General features: G+C 40.1%; 1 protein-coding gene across 1 annotated transcript; it reads left to right on the top strand.

Annotated features, from left to right (window-relative positions):
- The first annotated feature begins 423 nt into the window (after positions 1-423).
- Positions 424-25,414, top strand: FAM168B (family with sequence similarity 168 member B). The gene is made up of 7 exons (XM_065675520.1): positions 424-638; positions 7,334-7,414; positions 11,223-11,306; positions 16,035-16,177; positions 17,339-17,516; positions 18,755-18,883; positions 20,270-25,414. The coding sequence occupies exons 2-6, from the start codon at positions 7,345-7,347 to the stop codon at positions 18,865-18,867; spliced, it is 588 nt and encodes a 195-aa protein (XP_065531592.1). The 5' UTR covers positions 424-638; positions 7,334-7,344; the 3' UTR covers positions 18,868-18,883; positions 20,270-25,414.
- The last annotated feature ends 211 nt before the right edge of the window (positions 25,415-25,625 follow it).

Genomic DNA, 25,625 nt, shown 5'->3' with positions numbered 1-25,625 from the left:
GTCTATCCCTCCCCTCCCTAGTTTCAGTTTAGACAGATCTTCAGCTTCTCCGTTCTGCCGCTCGCTCGTTTTCCTGGAGCATTTCGGTTCGGTTTGGGTCGGTGTGCCCGGCAGCACGATACACTGCACCGTGCGAGCCCAGCCTCCCTGCCGGGACCTTCTCGCTGCGCACCCCCGGCTCGCTGCGGGCTGGGCACGGCAGCGGCGGGCGGTCAGCGCACGCTGAGGGAACAGCGGTCAAACCCGAGGAGGGGGGGGGATGACATAGGCCGGAATGGCGGCGGCGGGGAGGCGGGGTCACGCACTGCGGGGGGGGGGGGGAGGGTGGCACGGACGACGGCCCCGGGGGCTTCCGTGCACGTAACGGCGGCTTCCTCCGCCGGATAAGTGCGCGCGCCCCCTCCCCCGCGGAAGTGACGTCGGCCGTGGGGTCGGTGCGCAGTTGTTGGGTGCGGCCGGGCGCGGAGCAGCCGGAGTCGCGCGGTGGCCGCTGCTACCCGCCCTGCCCCAGCACGGCTCCGCCCCGCGCCGCCTCCCGCACCCGCGCACGTACGCACGCACGTACGTACGGACGCACAGACGCACGCAGCGAGATTGCCAGCGACGGCCGGGCCGCCACCACGAAGCGCCGCAGCCCGGTGAGTGTGAAGCGTTGAGGCGCGCCGCGGGTGGTGCCGGCGGCTGTGGCCGCTCCTGGCTGTCCCGCTGCGCCGTTATGTAATAGAGCCCCGCGCCCGCCGCCTTCTCCGCGGCCTGCGCCGCCCGCCTCTGGGGCGGGCCGCGCCGATCCGCAGCTCTCCCTCCGCCATCCGGGCGACCTCTTCTCTGGCGGCTACGGCGCCATCGCTGCCCCGGTGCGGGCCGCAGTCTCGGCTCTGTGGCGCGGGCAGCGCTACGTATGATGCCGGGCAGAGCTCTGCCGCCCGGCCGGCACTGCGCGGCGCTCCCCGCCAGGTGGGGCAGCCGTAACCTTCAGCGCCGGCCGGGGCTCCAGGGCTCTCCGTAACAGGTGTCGGTAATAGCCTTTTAGTGGCGGCAGGTGACGGGCTCATCGCGCAGGGAGTCGGCTTCCCGCGGCACCGGTGTAGGCAGGGCTCGCCGGCCCCCTGCGTCTGTCCTTTTCTGCTTTCTGTTGTTGCTGGGAGGTCGGGTTACCGCTGTTGAGTAGGTTAGTTTTGGATGCAGGGCACGTCTTTGATGCTGCTTTATTGATGAAGGTTGGAGGTTGGCCAGTTGATAACTTAGTAAAAATCCAGTGTAGCGTCTTGAGGGGCCGGTCGGTTGGATTTTCAAATAAATAGCATCACTAAGCTTCGGTTGCATGCAAAAGGCTTAATGTGGCTTGCACGTTGTATCTTTACCTTTAGATCTGTGAGCTAGAGGAAGGCATGAAACTTTAGCTGTCTGTGGTTTCTAAGAGTTGTGAGACAAAAAGAAAAGGCTTGGTGCAAACCGTGCTTTCAGCACTTTTCTGGAAGGTTTGGAGCCAAACGGTAAACACCAGCCAAATGATGAAATCTGTGTTCTGAAAAACACGGAAAGTTGTTTTTTAAGTAAGGGGAGGTGTACAGCTCTCAGCACAAGAAGAGCCTGGGCTTAATTTGTCCTTAAATGTCCAGTAATAGTGTGCATGTTACCTGATTTGCCTAGACTTTTTCTGCTGTAATGTAATTTTATTGTAAGGCGTCCAGTTGTTAGTGTCACAAAACTTCTGTCCTTGTATAATGCATGCTTCCCAACTTGTATGTTTGGGGCATACCTTCAAATTAGAAAGCAGGAGAAGTTAAGAGGCTTTTGGAGATTTTATCTTAATTTGGGATGTGTGACAGCTCCACTTTATTTCAAAGACGTTTGTGGGATAAACTGAAAAAACATAATGAAAAGATGCTTTGTAGGATAAAAATTTGCTAGGAGCTTCAGGATTTGACTAAAAAGTTGTGAATATGATTCCTTCATGTAGAAGTTCCAATTTGATTTACGCACACACACACACCCACCCCCTCCCCCCCCCCCCCCCCCCCCGTTTTTCATATCTCATTAACTTCCCCAAAATTTGGCTTCTAAAATTCTTACTGTGAGGAACTTGCAGTTCTGCTGCACTACTTCACTTCTCTGAAATAAAAAAGTACACGATATGCAAGCAATGCAGGAGATGCAAGGACTGGAGCAGGCAACTTTTATCCCTTTGTGCGGTAACAACCAGAGAATTGTAGGTTTTGAGAAATGCTAGGCTGTTTGTTTAGTCTTTCCATAGGTAGTGGGTTTCTTGAAGAAAAAAGGTGTGGTGATTGTGTTTTGGAAGAGCAGAGCAGTGCCACTGATGTACAAATGAAGTTGGTTCATGAGTGGGTTTTAAGTTGTTGGCATAGATTTTTCATTCACTAAGTTTGAGTTTTTAATGTATAATCATATTGTGTGTGTCCTCACTGATACGAAGTAATATTGGTGTTACCATATATACATATTTCAACACAAAACCTGCTAGTAACAAACCACTGGTAGGATAGCCTTACGGATGGGAATTGTATTAACTGGAAAGGATTAAGAAGTCTAAACTGCATTTTTTTTTTTTTGTAGTCTAAAAAAATACAATTGCATGTGTACAAAATACAGCAGGTGATTGCTGGTGCCTCATTATTTTTTCTGTAACAAGAACACCTTGCACCTGGAGCAGGGAAGGAAGATTTGCATGTGAATGATGTTTCCAGCTTAGTATTTTACTTTTGGGTTAACTTAGGGCAGAGTTGTTAATAGTCCTTTTTCAGGTTGTGGTACTGCCACTACCCAGTCCTGCTCCTTTTCTTCCGTTGAAGCTGGTGCTGTCTTAGACACTCTGTGATGTTTCTAAGCTCTCTTAAGCTGGTAGGTAGAAAGCATGGCACCTCCACCCAAAAAACTCCAGCAAAACCCAGAATTCTGCCAACTGACTTAGCTGATCTAACTTCCTGAGGGGTTGGAGTGCCAGTGCTGTCCCAGCCCAGGGAGCAGGATTGCTTGCCGGAAGCACGGCAGTTGTGAGTAAGCATTGATTCCAGCTGGCTTCAATCGGGGACTGCCATAAACCCATGCCCTGTTTTGAACAAGGGTAGTGCTTGCTTCCTTGCTTCCTGGTAAAGCTCTGTGACCTTTTTGAGGATAAATGGAAGAAATGAAATACATGCAACCTGCAAATACCAGTGCCGAATGGGATGTGTTCTCTTAGACTTCATGAAGTCTTGAATGCCTGTTGATATAAGCCCCCCCCCCCCCGCCCCGGCTTTTTTTAATAAAAGTAATCGGGACAAAAATGCCTGTTATTTGACCTGGGATTTGCATCCAATGGCCTATTTTGGTGGTTGATGCTTTAGCAGAATATAATGGAACGGAGACTTTAGTCATTGTCTGTATTTGAAGAGCTAGAGTGTCCTGAACTATTTTCTTTGTTACTTAGCGGTGGAAATTACTCTTTTTTTTTATTTTTTTTTAATATTACGAACTACCAGGTATTTAGGAAATCTATTTTACTTCTACTAAGCTTTGACTTAATAAAATTACTAAGATGGTAATTAACTTTTTTTAAGAAGCTGTATGTAAGTGGAAACTGGGTTGTTTGCATGGTAGCATATGGCATTCGAAAAGTATTCCAGGGTGGAAAGATCTTAAATACTATAATGACTTAGTATGAGTCTGCTTAAGTTCCAAGAACAAAAACATTAGTGGACCACAACAGTGGGGTTTAGTCAAGGTACTTAGTGATTCTTCCCTGGCTGTTGTAATGGAACTAACATGAAATGAGCACAAAGTAGTTTAGTAGACCTTGTTCTGATAGTGTTTCTGTACAACTTTGAAAATAAATAGTAAGAAAATATGTTACAAAGGAATGTGGATTTTGTTGTGCAGTTTTTGCATTGAACTATGGGGTTTTTTCATGTTTCTCTGCAAAATAATTTCTAAAAGCAGGTTTTTGCAGAAATGTGCTCATTCTGAGTGTAGCGAGAAAAGCTGTATGCAAGAGTATGAGTTGTAGAGTTTCAGCATGAGCAGTGGTTGGCCTTTGTGCTCAGCTTCCTGAAGCATGGATATAAGAGGAGGGTGATTGTCCTCATATCTGTACCAAGATGAGATTTAACAGACTTGATCAAAACTGAGTTTGATTGTTTGGCCTTTGCAAGAATGAAGGTGAAGCATTTGTGCTTCTCAAGCATGCTTTAATCACATCATCTTTAATAAGCATGATTACCTTCGTTTCAGCTGAAAGGATTACTTGACTGTAATTTATATACAGTTGACTCTGTGAATTTATATACACATAATGCACAGTAGACACTTATTTACATATACATTAACATGAGAATGCTTTGGAGGGGATGCCAACAGAAAGGTTGAAAGCCATGATTCTTTGGGTTCGCTTTATACTTGTTTCCTTTGTGTTTGAAGTGGACTTTAAGCGCTACAGGGAAGTGGACTGCCAGGTTCCATATTTAATTATCAAGGATGCCCTGCCAAGTAAAGTTATCGTAAGAGTGGGATGGTTGTAACCACTGGGTAATACTGTATAATTATAGTTATGCATGTTGGGTCCTTCAGAGAAGGCCTGAAAATAATTATTTTTAATTAGAAATTATCTGAAGCTTTGTCTACATTACAAAAGCTTTAAGCACTTTTTATAGGCTGGTGGATCTCTACTAGAGTGTGAAGCAGAAGTGATTGAAGTACATTACTGTTCAGCCAAAGTTGAATTAGTGGGGATGTGTGTGTGCACACAAATTTCAAAGTACGGATACAATTGAAGTACAAGTTGACACTCTTTCCAATAAGAGGCAGCTTGGAGGCTCACAGTGTCACAGTGTTTTTTCCCCTTACTTAAGTGAAACTCCTTTCGCTTAATCTGTGCTTCCTATCAAGTATGATGAGTTGTCTGACCTTTCCTATTAATTTTCTGTACCTTTTCAGCTTCGTATGGCTTCTGTTTAAGTCATCCCCAGAATGTATGTGCTTGTGTTCTTCTGCAGTCATTGATTAATACTTATAATAGTTTGCTGTTTTAATATATTTTACCCAAATATTCACAGAATGCTCTTGCTGGATTTTCAGTCCTCTTTCTTTCTTATCATTGCCATTCAGAATGGTTAGAGGGTTACAGGATTTTCTTTCCTCCTAATTGCTGTAGAGACTGCAAAGAGGAGCAGCATATTTGTAGGGATATGGGAATGTGGGAGAGTGCTGTTTATGTCTTGAGTGGAAGGTTTCATTGACCTCCCTTAAGACATACATACGCCATACCTTCATACCACACAGTTCAGAAATGCTGAGACTGAAGTGAAGCTTGCACCTCTTAAGGGTTTTGTAAGTTTGGAGGCAAAATAGACATTGAAAGAGAAGAAGAGTTGTAAATGAGAAGGAAATATAGGAAAGATAGTAAGGGAACAGACTGGATTTCAAGTAAATGAGAGTCCTTATTTTGAAAGGAGGATGCACAGGAAAAAGTATGGGAATAAAGAACAGTTGTCTTACAGTGAACTGCCAGATGAGCAAAACATGCCTGTTGCTTATGGCAGGGCACAATTAATGCTACTAAAACTCCACAGGGCTTCAGTTGAAAGTAATAATTTATGCTTGCAGACAAATAGTTTTCTGCAGAACATTTCCAAATAGATTCATGTCAAACTGCTTTTTTTTTTTTTTTTTTTAATGCTGGTGAGGTGCTTAAAAGATGCTGAACTTCATACTAAGCAATGAATATGGCAGGGTTTTTTTTAACTTGTTCTTACTAGAGTCTGATATGTAAGCAAGTATGAAGCTGGAAAAAGGAAAAGTAGTTTTATGAAGTTTAATATTATTGCTAAGTCTGTATGGGGGAAAAAGAAAACTTGGTGAATCCTGTAGTTCTCTTGCATTGAGTTAGGGTGTTTTGTGAAAGGCGATGATAAACTTTCTGACAGCACTTATTTCTGATTTCCTGATTTTGCACAAATTGTTCCTTTGCTTCTGGAGTGTACTAGGTGCTGCTAAAACTCTTGGTACAGAGCTGTTTTTAGTATTACTTTAAAAAGCAAACCACTTAGGCTTTATACAGTCATTTAACACAGGTTTATCATTGCTGCTATACTGAGAAACTTAACTCAGATTCCTGCCGTAATGTATTCTGTAACTAAAGTAGTGCATGCTTAATTATTACTCTATTTTGCTTCATAAACTTTATCTCCAAAACACTTAAACTGTGTTAAATTGTTTAACACACTGTTCATCTAAGCAAGAAAGCATCTTGAGATATGTAGAAGAGGAAGTGACTCAAGTATCAGGTATTAACAGTTAATAAGAAAGTCTGGTTTTGTAGTGTGCTCTGATGTTGTGCTGTCAGAGGCTATTTGTAGTGAAAAATGGGCCCTTGCAGGAAAAGAAGTGGTAAATCTGTCAATATATGTAGAAAATGAGATTACTAAAGATCTTTGGGTTAAAATACGGGTATTTTTTATCAAAAATATTAGAAAAGTAGTTGCGAACAGTACTCAAGAGGCACATGGCAGGCTTCCTCGTGAGCTGTGATGCAGTGATGTATATTCCTAGAAGAACATAGAGAAGTATCTTCAATACCATTTTATTATCCTTGGCATTTACATACCAGATCCTTTTTAAAACCAAAGGTTTGATTTTGTTCCTGCCAGTGATGCTTCTTGGTGTGTGAACGTGTAATTCAGAAATGACTGGATGCAACTGTCAGCTTGTCATAGGCTCTGAAGAACATAGCAGCAATTAAAAAAACATGTAGCTGTGAGCTAGTTGGCTAATACTGAACGTCTTCTGCCTCTTTCTTCTGTAATACTTGGGCTGTGGATGGTTGATTTATGTAGAGCTGGTAAAGGACTGGAATTCCAGGCTTTGAAATGCCAGTAAGTATTTGAATCTCTTGGATAGACGCTTCAAGAAAGAAATGGGAAGAAGATCATTCAAGACTGATGGATGGTAGGTAGACGAGTGATTGATAGATGACATGGGAGAGAAGTCTACTATATAGGAACTCCTGCAGTGGATTATGGATTTGCGTACCATGGGGAGCACTTAGGGGTGAGAATGCTTCGGAAGCATGATCTGCAACAGGGAATGTTTCATTCCTGAGATATTCTCTAGCAGATTGAGGGTTGTAGTGCTTTGAAGCTTATTTCTCCAGCGACTCTCCCTTTCTCATAGCTACAGTTTTAATGTTGATGAGTGGTGGAATTGCTTTTTCCTCTTACTTTTTCCTCTAATATGCTTTTCCCCATTTTCAGTTCCATTTTAGTAGCTGAGATTTCAGGTTTTCTCTATACTTAAATAAACCCTTCTTTCTTTCTTTCCTCCCCGCCCCCCGATTCAGTTACTGAAATCATGAATCCTGTGTATAGCCCTGGATCTTCTGGGGTTCCCTATGCAAATGCCAAAGGAATTGGTTATCCAGGTAAGTAACTTTGTTTTTTAATGAGCTTCAGTTATACTGATCTTTGTAATCAAGAAAAATACTCAGTTATGAATGACTTCATGTATGGTAATCAGTTTTTGGATGGGGGGAGATTTTAAAATCTAAAAAGTGACATTTCAAGAGTGATGTTACTTGTTCTTTTATATTTCTAACTTCAATATCTCTTCCAAAGCAGCTTATTTTGGGAGCTCTAATAATTACGCCCTGCAAGAAGAGGAGTCAGTCTATTTTTGCTGCTAGTTGGCTGGTGCTGTTAACCTTTCTATCCTCTAATTCTTGTTCATGCTATCGGTTTTTTGACTGCCTACAGCATAACATCAAAGGTGGGATCAAGAAAAGGGCCCAAAAACATTTTTAAAACAGAAATTAAATATTTCTTGCTTTCTTTGCTTCATACTTGGATTCAAGTTTCTTATCAAGGTTGTTTTGCCTCACCTCCTGATGTGTGTGTGAGCAGGCTTCGCTTTTGATGTCCCCATAGTTCAGAAGTTCGTAACTTTCCAGGAAGGCTGAAAAGAAGGGCTGTGCACCTCTGTGAGGTGTTTCAAGCAGTATGTCTTGAATGCAGTCCTTTTTTTTTTTTTAACCTGATGCCTGTGGGGTAGGGGAATTACTCTATCCTGGGAGAGGCTGGAGAGTCTTTTGGCTGAGATTTTGTATCATAACCAAGTAACCTTTTGCAGCTTTTATAGGAAGGCTGTTTTGTGATTTAGTTGGTATCTTTGTTGGGAGCTAGAAGTCACTCTGTACCGTTTCTTTTTATATTCTTTGTAGCTGTACTATATTTTCCTACTGGTATTTACAGATTTTAAATTTGGTTTTCAACTTAGGTCCTGGAGTTCCTATTTTCCTGTTCCACTTTTCTTCCTGCTTCAGAATACTGGTGCATAAATACTGTTTACTTGGTTGTCTCAAACCTTTTAACTTCCACTTTTGCTTTTCAGATACCTTCATTTTTTTTCCTCAGATGAGTGTACTTTTCCTTGATTTCTACAGCATTTATAAGGGGAAAACAAACTGTTGCAATGCTTTTAAGGCTCGTGAGTGGCTGACATGGTGCAGAAATAAATTGTAAAGCTGATGCTGTGTAACAATAAGACCCACAGGATGGTTTTATTCTCTGTAATTGTCGTAGTTATATGGATTACAGTAACTTTAAAATAGACAAGCAGCAGTGTTTTGGTAATTAATACCAGTTACAGTACAATTATGTCTATATTAATAATTGCCTTTTCAAAGCTTTCTTTTGCTTTATAAGAAATTGCTGTGAATTATTAAAAACCTATTTTTTATTATCTCTTCTATTTTCTAAACACATTTATATTAGCCAGGGTTTCATTTGTGCTTAGTATCACACATTGCATTGAAGCTCTCGTTTATACTAAACTAAGCGGAGCCTTAATTTACTTAAGTTAAACTCACATAGATTCATAAATAGCAGTTTAAATAACATTACAGTTCCTAGTCTTTTACTCTGTTACATGTATTAGACTATGTACTGAATTATTAAAGTACTGCATATTTGCCAGTCTTCACTTGGTTGTAAATTAGCATAAGTGAAAAACATGGAATTGAAGCAGAATTGTCATACAAGTGCCTTAAATGTCATACTACAAGTTGATCGCTTGAAATTCTTCCTTTCATCCGTCAGTCAGTTTACACAAATGTGACCCTTAAAGTCAGCTTAGTCATAGAATCATGGAATGGTTTGTGTTGGAAGGGACCTTAAATCTCATCCAGTTCCAACCCCCTGCTACGGGCAGGGACACCTTCCACTAGAGCAGGTTGCTTCAAGCCCCATCCAACCCAGCCTTGAACACTGCCAGGGATGGGGCAGACACAGCTTCTCTGGGCACCCTGTGCCAGCACCTCAGCACCCTCACAGGGAAGAACTTCTGCCTGATGTATAATCTGAATCTCCCCTCTGTCAGTTTAAAGCCATTTCCCCTTGTCCTGTCACTAAAGGCCCTTGTCAAAAGCTCTTCTTGAGCTTTCTTGTTGGCCCCCTTAAGCACTGGAAGCTGCTCTAAGGTCTCCTGGACATTTTCTTCAGGCTGAATAAGCCCAGCTCTCTCAGCCTGCGTTCATAGGAGAGGTGCTCCAGCTCTCTGACAGATAGTTGGCTGAGCTGCCTGGTTCAGGCTTAAAGATTGTAAAATAAAAAGTAGACCTGCATTTTAAGATTGGAAGAAAAACCAAACCAAATGTGTTGCATGACTGAGTCTCCTTTCTTTGCTTCTCCTAATTAAAAAGTTTCAGATTTTCTGTTCAGAATCGTCAAATTTACACAATTTGTGTGGTAATAGAAAGTAATGAACATATCACTGGGTGGAATGTATTATTTAAAGGCAGTGTGTTTCTAAAGCTGTTGCATATTTAATAGCTGTTTATATTATACTACACCTATTTGAGGCTGTTGGGTGGGTTTACAGTAGCAAGGAATCAATACCAAAATGTTCATCCATATGGGTGCAAGTTCTGAGAAGACGTTAAAGCTGCTGCATGTCACAGTTCTATTTTTCACAAAGGACTTGTTTCTTGAGCAGCTCTGTCGTGGAGCTGAACCTGTGAAGAAAGAATAGAGGACTGAAAATGTATATCATGTTCCAGATGTGTAGTCAGTCTGACTAAGGTATAAAGCTGTTTACTAGCAGCTTGTCAATTTGAAAACTTAAGAGCTATTTAAACTCTATGTAAAGTTGTTATGAATTGAATATGTTATTTTTACCTTTGATTTGGAAGATTAATGCTTTTGTTAGCCTTATCTGTGCTGACCACCTAGTCAGCATGTTGGCCTAGAAGTGCCAAGTGTATGTCACTTCATATATTTAGAGTGCTTTACAAAACTAGGTTAGCACGTGTAGTCCCGAGTTAAGCATTTTTATCATTAGGAGTAATTGCTGAGGACTCTGGTATTTATAATGAAATAAAAACCCTGCAAATTTGAATAGCAGTTTAAAACCAGCAGCTTTAAGCTTGTCAGTAAATGTGCAATTAGTAACTGCCTTTTATTTGGGGAAGTTGAAATCACTTGTTGATAACAATGTTGATAACAAAATGTAGTAGTAGCTCTGTCTTTCTAAATACAGACATTATTCAGTTTTATAATTTGGAATAATGTAAAGAAGTTCCTGGGAAAATTAATAGCTATGATTAATTCACAAGTGTCACTTTCTACAGTCTGAATAAACTTTGTCTCTTCCAAGTAACTGTGGTTTTTGCTAATGCTGGTTTTTGCCTTAATATAGAGCCCATAGTTGTCATTGTATTCTGGTGTAGAAGTGTTCCTGTTATTTTACCAATACCTTGTTTGGTACCTGGGTGTAATGACAAATCCGTATTAAATACAGCAAGCATTTTGGACCACTCATGGTTGCTTTGTACTCTCTACTTGGTGTATCTCTGATCTAGAGAGTTAGATTCACTCTGACCTTTAGGGATTTATTTCTGTGGGTAAGTCCATTCACATGAATATTTCATGTATGTTAGGTCTTAAAACTTGAGGGAAGAACAGTTGGATAGTTACACAAGATTTTAAGATTTTCTTGTTTGAGATTTACTGAAACAGGAATGTAGAGGGAATGGTATTTGTGACTCCTCAGCTATTCACTTCATCTGGCATTCCACTTCAGGTGGCTTGGGAGGAGCCCAGTGTTTTAGTTGAGGAGGTGAGACTGAAAGCCATCTGTTAGCTTATGTCAGTTAAAAGATGTAAAGCGAGAATCTTTGAGAGTAAAGTCTGAGACTCTGCAGTCAGCCTAGAAAATAACTGTGTTCTTTCTTCTAGCTGGCTTCCCCATGGGCTATGCAGCGGCTGCGCCTGCCTATTCCCCTAATATGTATCCTGGAGGAAATCCTACCTTCCAAACAGGTAAGTGTAATAGGTATGTCAAACCAGTAACATGAAGTTTAGAAGTTGTTAGAACCAAGAATGAGGAAGAGCTGTAGGGACTTAACAATAACATTTATGCTGTGTGATAAGTTTTACATTCCTTTGAATATGACTCATAAAGGATCATCTGATAAATTGAGTATAATCTTGTCTTAAGTCATACTGCTTTCACCTTCAGAGGAGGGAAAAGCTGAGGTTATAGCTGTTGATTTTGTATTTCAGGCTGACACTTGACAATTGTGTTCCCATTCACTGCTTCCTTTGTCATTCTGCTTGCTCTGTGTTCTGCTGGTTGTTTCCAGATATGTTTTTCCTTCTGTTTATTGTCTTCGCAATTGTTCTTTCACCCTATTCTTAAATCATACCTTTCCAAGTTCAGCTTGCTGCCTTCTTTCTGCCCCTGAAATTGTCTTGCATAAACCAGTTGTCTGGAAAGGCTGGTTGCTGGATTAAAATGGTTTTGTCTGTAGTGGATACTGGGGGAGGATTTAAGGAACTGCACTTGCATGCTTTTGATTTGAGAGAAAAGCAATGTCAAGAGCCTAGGAAAAGAGAGATGGAAAAAGAGGCACACGAGAAACCAAACAATGACAATGGAAGCATCATAAAAATCATGTCAGTTGATTCCTGGCTCCAGGACTGGCATCAACATCAGAATTTTGGGGTTGCTGACCATAGGTCCGTTTACACAGCACCAGGCCTGCTGGTTGCCAGTGGGGTATGACTATCCCAAAGTGGGAAAAAGGATTCTAGCCCAGAAGCTAGCAGGAATCAGAGAGAGGACTTTAAACTAGGTTTGAAGGGGAAGGGGATAACATCAGGCTCACTAGGAATGAGCCAGGGGATAGCATGCTGCTGTGTAAGGCCAGATCCTCAGGGCAACTTAAATGCATCAGTGCCAACAAACAGGAGGAGCTGGAAGCCAGTATGCAGCAGGGGAATTACAACATAGTCGTCATCAGAGAAATGTGGTGGCACAGTTCGTGTGATTGGAGTGCTGCAATGGATGACTACAGGTTCTTCAGGAGGGACAGGCAGGGAAAGAGAGGTGATAGGGTTGTGTTATATTGTCAGGGAGGGCATCAACTGCCTTGAAGTCAGTGTTGAGAGCACGAAGGTTAAATGTTTATAGGTGGACATCAGGGGGAAGGCCAACCAAGCAGGTATTCTGGTAGGAGTCTGTTATAGACCACTGAGCCAAGAGGAAGCTACAGATAAAGTGTTTTTCAAACAACTGGGAGAAGTTCCACAATTGCTTGCCCTTGTTCCCTTATGGGGGACTTCAGCCTACCAGATACCTGCTGGAAGTGCAACACAGCAAAGAAACAATCCAGGAGGTTCTTTGAGGGTGTGGAAGATAACTTCCTGTGTAGACAAGGCCCTTAGTGACATGGTTTAGTGGTGGACTTGACAGTGCTGGGATAGCAGTTGGACTTGATCTTGAAGGTCTTTTCTACCCTGGTTGATTCTGTGATTGCACTCACTGAAGTCTTTGATTCTCCTTTTGCTATTGGAAGATAATTTTGATGTGCTGATGCTTGAAACAAAAGAGAAACTGGCAGCATTTAATTTTCACTTCAACCATGAACATCCATCTGGTAGAACAGTTTTCTCCTTACAGTTAGTTTATGTACTAAGGAATTCCTTACACTGCTTTCTTAGTGTAGATTTTGGCCATTTGCAGGAACTCTTTCCCTTAGGTGTATTATGCCAGTTTTTCAGAGGTACACATTGCACATAACAAAGCTTGTTCCTGACTGTCCATGTGTAACTTACGGGGGTAGGAAGGGATGCTGCTTGAAACTGTGAAGCTTATGTTGTGGAAGCCTGCTTTCCATATTGGATTTCTATGTTTGTACCATATGGCATTTCACAAACTACCAGCAGACTTTTCAAAGGGTATGGCAGCAAATACTGAGGCAAGAGAGAGTAAATTGTCTAAAATGCTTGCCTGCAAGAACCTGTTGAAAGGTTGTAGCTGTGTGGCTTTTCTTGGAACTCTGAAGTATTCTGCTTGGTACACCCTTTGTCTCTGCAATTCACTAATGAGAGGCATAGCAAGTGCAGAGCTGATTTGGGCTTGTCTTTGTTCTTGAATTTAAGGGAGGGTAATTAATGGATATTTTAAGTTCCAGTAATTAAAAAAGGTAAATCCTTTGTCTAGGGTACTGCCTCTGTGTAAGTACCATATCTGGGGGTATCAGCTTGCATTTGCACTGGGTTGCTTCAGAGCTTTCTTGAGAGCGATGCTCAAGGGAGAGCAGTTCTATCAAGGGTGTAACTCTTAGCATGGGAATCAAAACTGCACATGGGCTTTTATCACCAGCTTGGTTTTGTCCAGTTAATTGGGGTTTTCCTCTGTGTCAGTCGTGTTGTAGTAGAAGGTTATGGTTTCTGGGAAAGATTCTTTGACTTGTTAGACTCAGTTGTTTACGATTAGTTTGCATTGATTAATCTTGGAATATATATCATGCTACATAGCAAGGTAAGAAATCTTTACATTTGTGTGAAAAAGGACTAAACATGTAAAGAAGTCATACATCATCTTCAAATGTCTTTATTTTTTTAAAGGTAGTACTATGAGAGCCTGTTGCTACTGAATAGAAAATAAGCTTTAATTTCAGAACTAACAGTAACTTTGTTAGCTACTCTTTAAGCTGTGAACTAAAGTGTGAAATGTCCAGATCTTCTAATTCAGGCAGGTAACAACTTTAGGTACTTTGTAAATCCACGTCACTAAGGAGTACTTGAATGTGCTGTGATACTGCTGTTCAGAAAGGGCACCTTTTTACAGGTATCTTCCTTAAATTCCTGTGGTTTTGAATAACCATGTGGTTTATTTTTAAGGTCTTTGTGCTTTACAAGGGAGACAAAACTTAAATGGGAAGGCACATCTGTATAAGATCTATTCTGCCACTTTGTAAGAATGAAGGGTTAATTGCTTGTACAACTGTATAATTTTTGGAATGAGAGGGGGCTTAAATGAGGACATAATTGTAGTACTGTTGTGATGCTTTGTGTTCAGCATTTTGTAGCTGAGTTTTTCAAGACTAATAGCGCTCCATACTAGAAATAGAAGTTACTTCCTCAGCATGCTCTATTTGTGAAGTACTTAAGATCTGTAAAAGGGAGAGTTCAGAGTAAGTGCTGTGGTAGCTTTCTTTATTGTCTCAAAGGTGATACATTCCATTAAAAAACCCCAAACCCCCTAGTAAACTTAGTTCTTTGTGAATGTAACCATTTTCTGTGTGAAGGGTGGAATGAAATTGGAAAGAATCTCAGACTTCTGCAAAAAGCATGAAGGTCATTTCTCATCATGCTGTCTGCACAGACTGATCTTTCACAACACAAATGCCAGTGTTCTTTCTGCTCTGTGGCTTCAGATCTGTTCTCTGAAGTCAGCACATTGTAGACAGTTTTCGAAGTCAAACTTTTCTCAATTCTGACAGTTTCATTTTTTTCTATAATTACCAAGTATTTTTAGTTCCTTTTGTTGCCCTAGTACTAGTTTGTACGATTCCAGCTCAATAGAAATCGTACGTGTGGATGTTGTCTCCTAGAGTGTCACACCTGTGTGAGACCCACGATCTTTTCAGGATAGCAGAGGCTAGGGCCTTAATGCTTTCCCCAGAATAGGTCATCCCTGTTATTAAGTACCCTAAGTGCAATTACTGGTGGATGCTGCTTGCAAAGGAATTTGGATTGCCACTCTGACTTTAAGCCATAGTATAATCTTGGGAGTGTAGTGTGCAGCAGCAGTGGTGCTTCTAGTAGATCTCCTTCATGCCTTGTCAAGCCCTTGTTCTGTTATCCTGAGACTGCCTGATGAGGGCTGGAGAAATTGGGGAAGAAGTGTCTTTAGGCAGGGTGACCCAGCAGTTGCTATTTATCCTTGTAAAAGTCGGAATAGTTCTAAGCTCTTAGACAGCAGGCTGATTCTGGGCACCTTGTAATAGGAATGCAGAATTCTTTCTGATGGCTTCTGAAGTATTACTGTAATGTATAAAGTAATTCCCAAGTGATGATTAAGGGTATGTGTACATAAGTAATAAACAAAGATTTAAAGATATTTAAGTACCTTCAAAGTCTAATTTGCAGTTGTGATGAACTCTGCGGTGCTCATGTTTTAAAGGTGTGACTGCTCATATTCATTTTAGCCAGAAAACAAATACGAATAAATAAATGTAAGTTAGTGATTGCAGACTGTGTTTCTCTGAAATTGATCTTGAGCTTTCTACATGATTTGTAACACTTAAAATTGTTCTGTGCTGTATCTTCTACAGAATGTAACTGCAGGTTAGTTGACCATTACTGTGTTTTGCCAGGACATTTTCATGGTGCACTGAGAACTGGGCAGGTATTAAGCTGTGCCAGATCCTTCTGTGTAGGAATGTCGCTTACTATGCCAAATACAAATATTTAATGATATTGCTACAAAAATCCAAATCGACTTCTTTAATCCCATATCCAGAGATCTGAAAAACAAATAGTGCCAGAATGTGGTTAGCTGTCAGTAACTTAATTGACACAGTCAAGTGTATTACGTAAATAATAGAATTTGTGCTCGGATATTGAGACTAGTGTACTGAGTACTTGCGTGAAGATTAAGGCATTTGGAAATTAAGACAGTTGTTATCCCTGACTTTAGAAAGCAGTGTACTGGCACTTAGTTTTCATGTTTCTAATGCAGATATACCTTTGTTTCAGGTTATACACCAGGAACCCCATATAAAGTATCTTGTTCGCCCACTAGTGGAGCAGTGCCACCGTATTCGTCATCACCAAATCCCTATCAGACTGCTGTGTACCCAGTTCGAAGTGCCTATCCACAGCAGAATCCATATGCACAGGTAATGAACAAAACTAAAAATCTGTCTGGATGGTATTTTGTTTATTACATGAATATCCACTTGAACTCTAAATTTTACATTACATTTATTTCTTCATGTATGGTAAAAGCTTTAACTACTTACACATACTGTGTAAATCACAACTAAGAATTCTTACTGTATGCAGTATTACACTCTTGCATGACAGTTGGCTCTGCACTTACTGATCATGTGTTCAGCCTGTGAAATGACAGTAGATTAAGTAGCTTTAAAAATATGTGCTGGATGCTCTAACTACCACATTCTGATTTTGTTTTGTCAAAAACTGTCATAAGCTCGCATTGATGTGGTTGGTTTTTTTTGGGGGGTTTTTTTTTTTTGGTTTTTTTTTTTTTTTTTTTTTTTTAGAAAACCTCTGTTGTGAATCAGGGAATTAAAAAGTCTCATCCTAGGCACGCTGTTGAAAACTAGTAGGATAGAATTAAGACATTTAAGTGAGCTTGATATTTTGGAAAAGCTGGCCCTCTGTTTGCATAGAAGAATCTTGCCTGGCATGTGTGTGGTAGCTGAAGGGAATTAATAAGCACTTATCAAGGTTTATCCAATCTCTTCAGTGTGCTTGGATTTGTCTAAAACATTAGGTTCTTAAACTAAAAGCTGGTGAATAAAAAGTTGTGAAAGTAAGAGAAGTTTAGTCATGGATTAATATATAGAAAGGTAGGAAACAAAGAGAAAGACAAATGAGTCCATGTTGTTGATGGTACAGTCAGCACCGGAGTTTTATGAAGGTCCCAGCTTTGAATATTATCCTAAATGCCTTAAAAAACAGGCTAAATGTTTAAAAAGTTTGTCAGTGAAACAGAGTAGTTGAAATGAGTGGTTTGGTTTCTGCTCTGTAAATACATTGCATCTTTAGGATAATGCTTTTATGACACAACCACAGAATCAACAAGGTGGGAAAAGATGTACAAGATCATCAAGTCCAACTGTTCCCCCAGCACTACTAAATCCACCACTAAACCGTCTCACTAAGGGCCTTGTCTACATGGGTTTTGAACACTTCCAGGGACAGTGGTTCCACTGCTGCCCTGGGCAGCCTGTTCCAGTGCCTGATTATGAAAGAAGACACCATATATCTTCCCCATTGTAATTACTTAATTTGCTTTCTTTTTTCTCCTGCAGCAAGGCACTTACTACACACAGCCTTTATATGCAGCACCACCCCACGTAATTCACCACACCACAGTTGTGCAGCCTAATGGCATGCCAGCAACTATGTATCCTGCTCCAATTCCACCACCAAGAGGAAATGGTGTGACTATGGGTATGGTGGCTGGGACTACTATGGCAATGTCAGCAGGTAGGTGAACCTTATGCCTTCTTGATTCAGACTGTTTCAGTTCAAGATGGAACACAGCTGCACCTAAGTGTGATGCCAGAGGTGTACTAGGCAGAATTGTAAGATCATTTAGTTTAGAAGGGACTTCTGGAGGTCATCTAGTCCAGGGTCTTCAAATTGAGTCTGGCTGTGTCAGGTTGTGTACTTGTTCAGTGGTACTTGGATCATCTCTAAGGATGGAGACACCACATCGTTTTTCAGGTATTAGTGTTACAGTAAAATAGATTTTTATGTCTTTATGGAATTTCACTTCTCTTGCATCCTTTGCTTCTCATCTTACCACTGTCAAGAGTCTGACTTCCTCTTCTCAGTACATTTCTCTGTGCCTAATTGAAAACAGCCATCTCTTAAGACTGAGGAAAATGCAGTGTGTTCAGTCCATCCCTCATATCACTGACATTCTTTGTGTGTTGAGATATAATATTTTGTGTTTGCACTCCCCTCAGGTCTTCCATGTCATTCACAATGGTTACAGATGCCTACTTCCTAATGCCACACTCTTTTAGTGGTAGTGGTTTTTGAGAGAAAGTGTTTAACCAATACCCTAGGCTCATCTATAAGTGCTTACTGGGGGGTGTTATGCTTTGTTACTCAGTGGGTGGTAACTCCCTAGGAGGGATCTCAAAAGTAGACAACCTGTGTGTCACAAACAGAGCTAACATTGGAGTTTTGTATGCTGGCAAGCTTATCCCAGGAGTTTGTTACTATTTCTGCAAAGTGCTATGGAGTAAGGCTGTTTCAAGATCCTGCTATCTCAGCCTGTTTGTTTCTGAAGCCCCTTAGTCTGTAAAAACCTATCTGTAGTAAAGCGAACAAGAATAAATTTATTCTGATTTATTAGTCAGGTTACTTCTACCATCGAATATTTTTTTGGCATGTAAAGCCTGCTGTGGGGATAAATTTTGCAGTGAATAATGCTTATGTTGCAGGGTTTCTGCTAGAGCTATTTTTGAGTAACGAATATCTTTGTGTGCATTGGACTAAACATCAGAATGATCCACTTGCATAAATGTTTGCAGGAAGGTAGAGGCTGGAGTGCAAAATGATACTGGTAATTCTGCATTGGAAGATGAGCAAGCTGTAATTGTTTTGACAGTTAATTGTAATTGTTTTGTAATTAACTCTTCCTCCCCCTGTATTTTTTATTTTGTACTAGAATTTATGCTTACTGAAAAAAAAAAATGTTCTCTTCATCCTAGGTACTTTGTTGACAACTCATTCCCCAACTCCAGTAGCCCCTCATCCAGTTACTATGCCCACGTACCGGGCTCCGGGAACACCAACCTATAGTTATGTGCCCCCACAGTGGTGATCATCTGGCAGTCAGTGTAAGTTACTGATTTAGATTGAAAGCAGTTAATCGTTGCTATAAATGCCAGCACTGCAGGTTCTTTCAGGGAGATATTTTCAGAAGGTAAGCAGTCTGGGGTACTTGTGCACTATTCTAATTGAGTAAGAACACACAGAAAGTATTGCTTATGTAACAGCTGTTCCCTGCAAGGGAGAGAAGCCTACTGGGACTTCTTCAGTGGTCTGTATCTTTGGAAATCATGAATCGTTTTCATGGTTAAGTCTTGAATGTGAAAAGAATGAGCCTCAAGTTTTTGGTATTAAAATAAATCTGGGACTAAATGTATTCAGTATTTTGGATTCATTGGTTATTGTTAAATTTGGAAGTACTGTGATTCCTGGATGAAGCAGTGCATGTAGATTTGGAGTCTTATCTTTGATAGGCTAAATATGTAGGCAGGGTAAGTGTTTTGCCTTGCTCTGAGGCTGAATCTTTCTCACAAACTGCTAAAACAAATACACAACCTTAAGTTAATTTTACATATTCACTCTGTTTCCGGTAAGCATTGGTTCACACTTCTTGCAGGCATGGAAAAATTTCCTAGTGTGGATTAACACACTAGGGGTTTCATGAAAAGGAGTTAATTTTGAAATCTTCTGTAATGTGGGATAGATTTTGGGGGTGTAATGTGTCAAACTGACTAAGTCTGATACTTTAGGGATCCTCACTTCTGTTTCTGGTTTGGTTTTGGTTTTTTTGTTGTGTTTTGTGTTGAGGTGTTTTTTAGCATAAATTGTGTATGGTTTCCTTTGAAATAAGGACTTGTCAATGAACTTGCAATTGCAATGAACCAAATGAACTTTCAATCTTCACTGATTCCATTTAGCTTATGTCAAAGTTAACTTTAACTCTGGGTTTCTGTTTCAGTAGTTAGGAGCCCAGAGTTGTAGACTGCAGGTGACTGTAATTCCTTTGAGTTAGTAAATGCAACAACCATTTCTTTTTTTGCTGTGATGTTCCTTATCAGTTGCAAACCTGAAATGTTCCACTTGTATAATATGACACTCTTGGATGAAATAATGCGAGTATTAAAGTGAGAGTTTTGCTGTGACTAAAATCATGACTGCTGACAATTAAACTTGGTGTAAAATGCGTTTCTAATATGGCAACTTCAACTTAAGACTGCACTGATGACAGCTGAAATGGAGATGATGGGAGAAAATCAGTGTAGTGAATTCTTAAACTAGAAACTTCTAGGTTTCAGTTGATTGGATAAGTGCTAGGGTAGCATTATTACCATCTGTTGTATGTGCATTATCAATACAGTGCATGCAATATTTGAATGTTGTTCCACACTCAAAATAGTATTTTACATAATTGAGAATGTTTCCTACTTTCCCCTCCCTCCTCCCTCTTAACATAGGTTTGAAGATGGGAGATATGCAATCAAGAAATTGAGGTTTAAAAGTTGGTGCTGAAGCCCTCATGCCTCCAACCAGGACTTTCCTTCTGAATGCTTTCAACACTTGGCTAAACACTACTAATTCCTGATCACTGAAGATTTTCCAGTGCTGCATATCTTACATCTTGGAACTCCAGCAGTTAGTCTTAAAGCAAATCCTGTTTTGTGGACTGTCTTGCAATTTTTTAGCTAATTATAAAGATAAAAAGGGAGTATAAATTTATTCTGATCCATATCTAGTTGAATGCATGTTAAAACACAAAAACAAAGCTTGCTCAATCTACCTGCAGTGACTGATGCAAAAACCATCATATGCAAATCCAAAGGAACCGAAAAGTATTTTACGACTTGTATCACTAATGCACTGTTGTAATGTATGCAGGGTCTTAAGAGACAGAATCATGAGTTTCTTTATAGAATACCATAATATGCATTAGATAAGTGCATCAGCCTTTTTCAGGTTGATGGAGTTGCCAGTTTAAAAGGGGCATATTTTCATTTGTGATGTATTCTTTTCAAATTCAACTACTAAATTGGAGTGACTGGAAAATGAGTCAGACAAGCTGTATAAATCCCGCACACAGTTAGTTTACTTCATACCTTTTCATTTTCATTGTAAGGATTCAGTGTTACACAGATGTTCTTAAGGATCAGAGTGAAATGACAAAGGTAATGCTGTGTGTGCCAGTAAATAACGCAGACTTCCTTGAGGCAAAACTGGTTCTTAGGAATAGTAGGGGGTGATGTCACCTGCATAATGAATTGCATGTCCTGGGGAGATATATATCCAGTACTATCTTTTATATGATGCGAGATGTGTCAAAGTGAGATTGCCACACAGACTGATAGAAAAACACTTTCTTTTAGTTCTCAGTTCAGGAAATCCATGCTGTTTTTCCTAAAGGATGTTGTAGTCAGTTGCAAATATATGTGCAGTTGATCCAGCTTGCTTTCCTGGAACTTAAGAAATGTTAGGGCTTTCTACAACCAAGAGGAGTTCAGCTGCATGTTTTTCTGAGGAAAGCTTGTGTGCCTGATGAGTATGTTAAAGGGGAACAAACCATTTTAACACAACTTCCTTGTTAGCTACTTGCAGTAAGGACTATGGCTATGCTGTAGTAGGGCTGCCAGAATATAGAAGTCTGAAATAGTTGTTCTTTTATCTTTTTTATTTTTTATTTTATTTTTTTTATTTTTCCTGAGAATATTTGTAATGGAAGTAGGAGTCACTTGTTGGTTACAGCATTTTGATGTGTTTTCTTAAGTGTTTTCTTTTTTTACTTCCTAAATTGCACTTGGAAGCATGTGAAATAAGACTTGACTGCAGATTAGCATTTCATTGCAATGAGTCATTTGTGATATTCTTTCTTGCAACTTCGATTTTTCAGAGTACCTCAAAGCAAGTGCTGTGGGATAAAGGGCTAGCCTTAGAACCCATTTGTATACCAAAATTGCTGCGGGGAAGATTTTAAATTTTTGAAATTGAGTATTGCACATTTAAAATCAAGGGTTTCTTAAACCTCCTTGACTTTACGATTCCACAAAGATGCGATTTTTCTTTTTTTTGGATACATTCTGCCTGCAATAAATGATGCAGTAAATGGTTATAAAATGTTGTTCCCTTTTAATCGTTTACACAGAGGTGTGTCAGGCTGTGTTGTTCTTGTAGGTTAACTTCCATTCAGATGTCAGGTTTTTTTAAAGTTGTATGTGTAGTTACGCTTTGTTTTGGGGTGTTCTGCTCCTATACAGATTTGGCAGCTACTTCAGGGTAGCATCAGTGCTGATTTAATGCTGCCATTCCAGTACTCTGCCCTGTGGGAGGCTTATGTACCTTCATGACCTGTTGGTGGTTAAAACCTTCAGTAATTTTATTTTATAGTAAGCACTCTCCATATTTTGTACTTCCTATTTTTTTTTTTGTTGTTGTTTAATAAAGTTTAGGTTTATTTTGCATGAATCACTGTCAGTGGACGGCCCCCTTATTTCTAATGCCTTGAACGTAACTATGTTGTTGGAATAAGTACTTTAAACCTTACTCATGAGCACTTACTGCAGCTTAGGGATTTCCATATGTTTTTATATGGAGCAGAAAATTACCCCAGGCAAACTTAATTGAATCTCTACTGCTTCATTCAAGTCTGTTTAACACTTCCATTTGTGAAGTAGATTTGCAGCTTTGACTAGTCAGGTGTGCCAGAGAGTACAGTAAACATTAATACAGGCCATTTGTCCATTTCAGCTAGTAGAGAGTGACATTTTGTTGTCTTAGCATGACTTGTAAAAAGAGCTGAGGTATGAAACAGTGCTATATTGGGGAGCAGCTATAAAGAACAAGCTCAGAGCTTTGCTGTCTCCTGTCTTATCACCCATTAAACCTAAAGCTTTGAAAATAGGAGAGAACTTTCATGAATGCTGCAATAGATAAATAGTTAAGGAATGAACATAACTTCCTATGTATTGGCTCTAACTTCAGATTCCTAAATGTCATCTTGGAAATGGTCTCTGTGTAATATTCCGTAACATGCAGGCAGTCTCACTTGAGCACTTTTATTTCTGAAGTTGCATAATGGGATTCATCCACGAGGGGGAAACTGTACCTTTCTTAAAAGGTCCCACACCTCCCAGTTTTGATTATGATCTACTGGGAGGGTTGATATGGAAAGTAACCAAAAGCACAGTGCAGGGGGACGGGGGGAATACGTGTGTATATATAACTATCTTAATGGTATTTTGTTGCAAATAGTAGAAAGCATGGATATAAAACTGCAGCAGAGGAAACTGTACATCATTAAATAGGCGTTTACACAGCGAGGGTCTTACGGAACATTCTCTCCTGCTTTTTATATAACATTCCCTGTTTAGAATTCCTTTATAAATAAATACACAGTATGTGTTTGCACTAGAGCTCCTCAGCAAAAGGCAAGAGCTGGTGCAGTAGAGACATTTCAGATCAAGCTTCTCTTTAAAAAAAAAAAAAAAAACTACAAAAAAAACCTTTTATGGCAGCTTTATATGATTAAACCAATAAAAGTACTACTTTAAACCTGGAACTGAAACTAACTACTGCAGCAATAACAAAGAGAAGTCTGAGGAAGTTTTGGGTTGGTTGGTTTTGGTTGGTGTTTTTTTTTTTTTTTTAATTCAAATTTTAGGTGTCGAATTTAGATCGAGTATTTTTTACAAACTGAGGTATTCCCCAGGTCAGTTCGAACCCATTAAAATGTCTTGTAAGTGTAGCAGCAGCAAAAAATAATGGCTGATAATTGGCACCAAAACGATGTAGCCCTAGTCAGTGGTGTGGTGGTGAATAATGAAACACTAGGAAGGAGAACAGAACCTACTACTAGATCTTGTTTATGCTTGTTGTAACCATCTCCTGTTTGAAGTTTTTAGGAGACACACAAGGAATGCTGTTCAAGAAAGCTTCGTTTTGAGTTTACTATGCAAGTTAAATGCTTAGATGCAGTGGTAGATGAAGAAAATCCTTTCTTTTAGCTGAAGTCCTTCCTTGTATTGTTTCATCCACTGAAAAACAAAAAAAAAACTCAATCCAACACCTGTAAGTACCACCATGTCTTAGTGTTGTCTGAGAATAGTTCATGGTACAGTTGTATACCAGGGTACTCAACACTGACTACTCTTTACAGAGCATTCTGGCTTCACTGCTACTTGGGTAGTGAGGCCACTTAAGATAAGTGAGCAAGAGATGGTCAGAATTGACTTGGAATCATCCCCCAGTGCTTAAGCACAGTGTTATACACCATTCACCTGGGTTTAGAACATAACTTTGGTTGAAAAGGTAAGCACAGTAATCTGATACCACCACTTTACTCTAGGCTTAAGCTCCTACCAGAGTGTAGTAAATGCCATGTATGTGAAATCTCTCATCTTAGGAACATGAACAATAGTGATGCTTCAGCTGGAACTTGCGGGAAAGAGGACAGATGCTGTGGTTGTTGAATGGGTGGTTGCAGTTGCCCAGGATGTGGCTTGTGCAGTAGAAATAGGCTTGGTCCATATCCTGCCTTCTCCAGCAGGTGTCACTGGCCGACCTTAGCATGTACAGAGGGTCAAATGCAGTTCATTAATCCTCCTGCCGAAGTTTTTGTGAATACCTCTCATTATTAAGTATCAGCTTTCTAATCCATATTTTATCTGCTCAGAGCTTCCTGCAGACCCTCAGATTCGAGGAGGCAGAATGCCAGTTAACAGGAACAGCTGCAGCAAAGCTAGGATAGTTTTGTGGATCAAGCTTTGCCAAGAATCCAGTTCATTCTGAGATCTCTGAAGTAGTGAGGACTCTTACCAGGGCATGTACACCTCTGGGGAGGTGTTAAGAGAAAATGAGCTGTGGTGGTGTAGACAGAAGGGAGGGAAGAAGGAATAGGGCTCATCTGGGGACAAAGAAACCTTTTCTTGTGCGGGTTGAATATAAGACTGAAACACCCATATTCCACGGGTAGTAAGGGTCTGTTCCTGATCTTAAAAAATACTTGGTGATCTATGGGCTCTGAAGTTTCAACATCTAGAAAGTAAATGAGGCTTTTTTAAAACTGTTCTGACTTTTGGGCACTTAGCAAGCAAACTGGGAAAGCTTTTTGAGCTGGCTGCTGTACGGACTTGTTTTAAGTAGAATGGATTTGTTAGTGGGTTGGTTTTTTTTTTTTTTTATTGTATTGCTATTATTGGCTGCCCTCCTATCTAAGATTTGAAGAAGTGAGTGCATGCAATGGAAGTACAAGAGGCCCCAGTAATAGTTCTCCATGTTTGTTATGAAATAGACACAGGTTTCCTTTTTATGACTTTTTTTAAAACTGTCGTAGGAACAGTTGTATTGGTACTTTTTTAAGTTTAGGTCAATGTTGTCTTCCAGAATAAGTTTTAAGGCATCACTCACTCCTGCATTGAACTATTGCATCAACACAAAGAGTGGAGATTCCATTCTGAGCCAGTTCAATTGTGAAAATTCATACTTTTTTATTTTTTATGCAATTCAATGAGTAGATGAGCTCAGATTTAAATTCTTAAAAGCACGTTTATTGTAACAAGAATTGTTATGTATTAATACTTCGGTTTTCAATAAAGATTGACTTGTGTTGCTTATTGTGGCTTTTTTCCTCCTGCCTTTGGTGACATCCTTTTAGATAAGATTCTGTTGATGGATAGCAGTCTGGTATGTTTAAACTCCTTAAGGTAATGAAATCTGGTGAGTGATTGAAGCATAGCAAAACATTTAAATTGCTTAAGTGACTTTTCTCAGTAAGGTTTCTTAATGGCTAACAAAACACAATAATAAAAGGCTTCCCAGTGAAGG

The sequence above is a fragment of the Lathamus discolor genome, chromosome 3, assembly GCF_037157495.1.
Source record: "Lathamus discolor isolate bLatDis1 chromosome 3, bLatDis1.hap1, whole genome shotgun sequence".
In the NCBI taxonomy this organism is placed as follows: Eukaryota; Metazoa; Chordata; class Aves; order Psittaciformes; family Psittacidae; genus Lathamus; species Lathamus discolor.
Note: the sequence above shows the minus strand (reverse complement) of the source record. Positions and strands in the feature narration are given on the sequence as shown.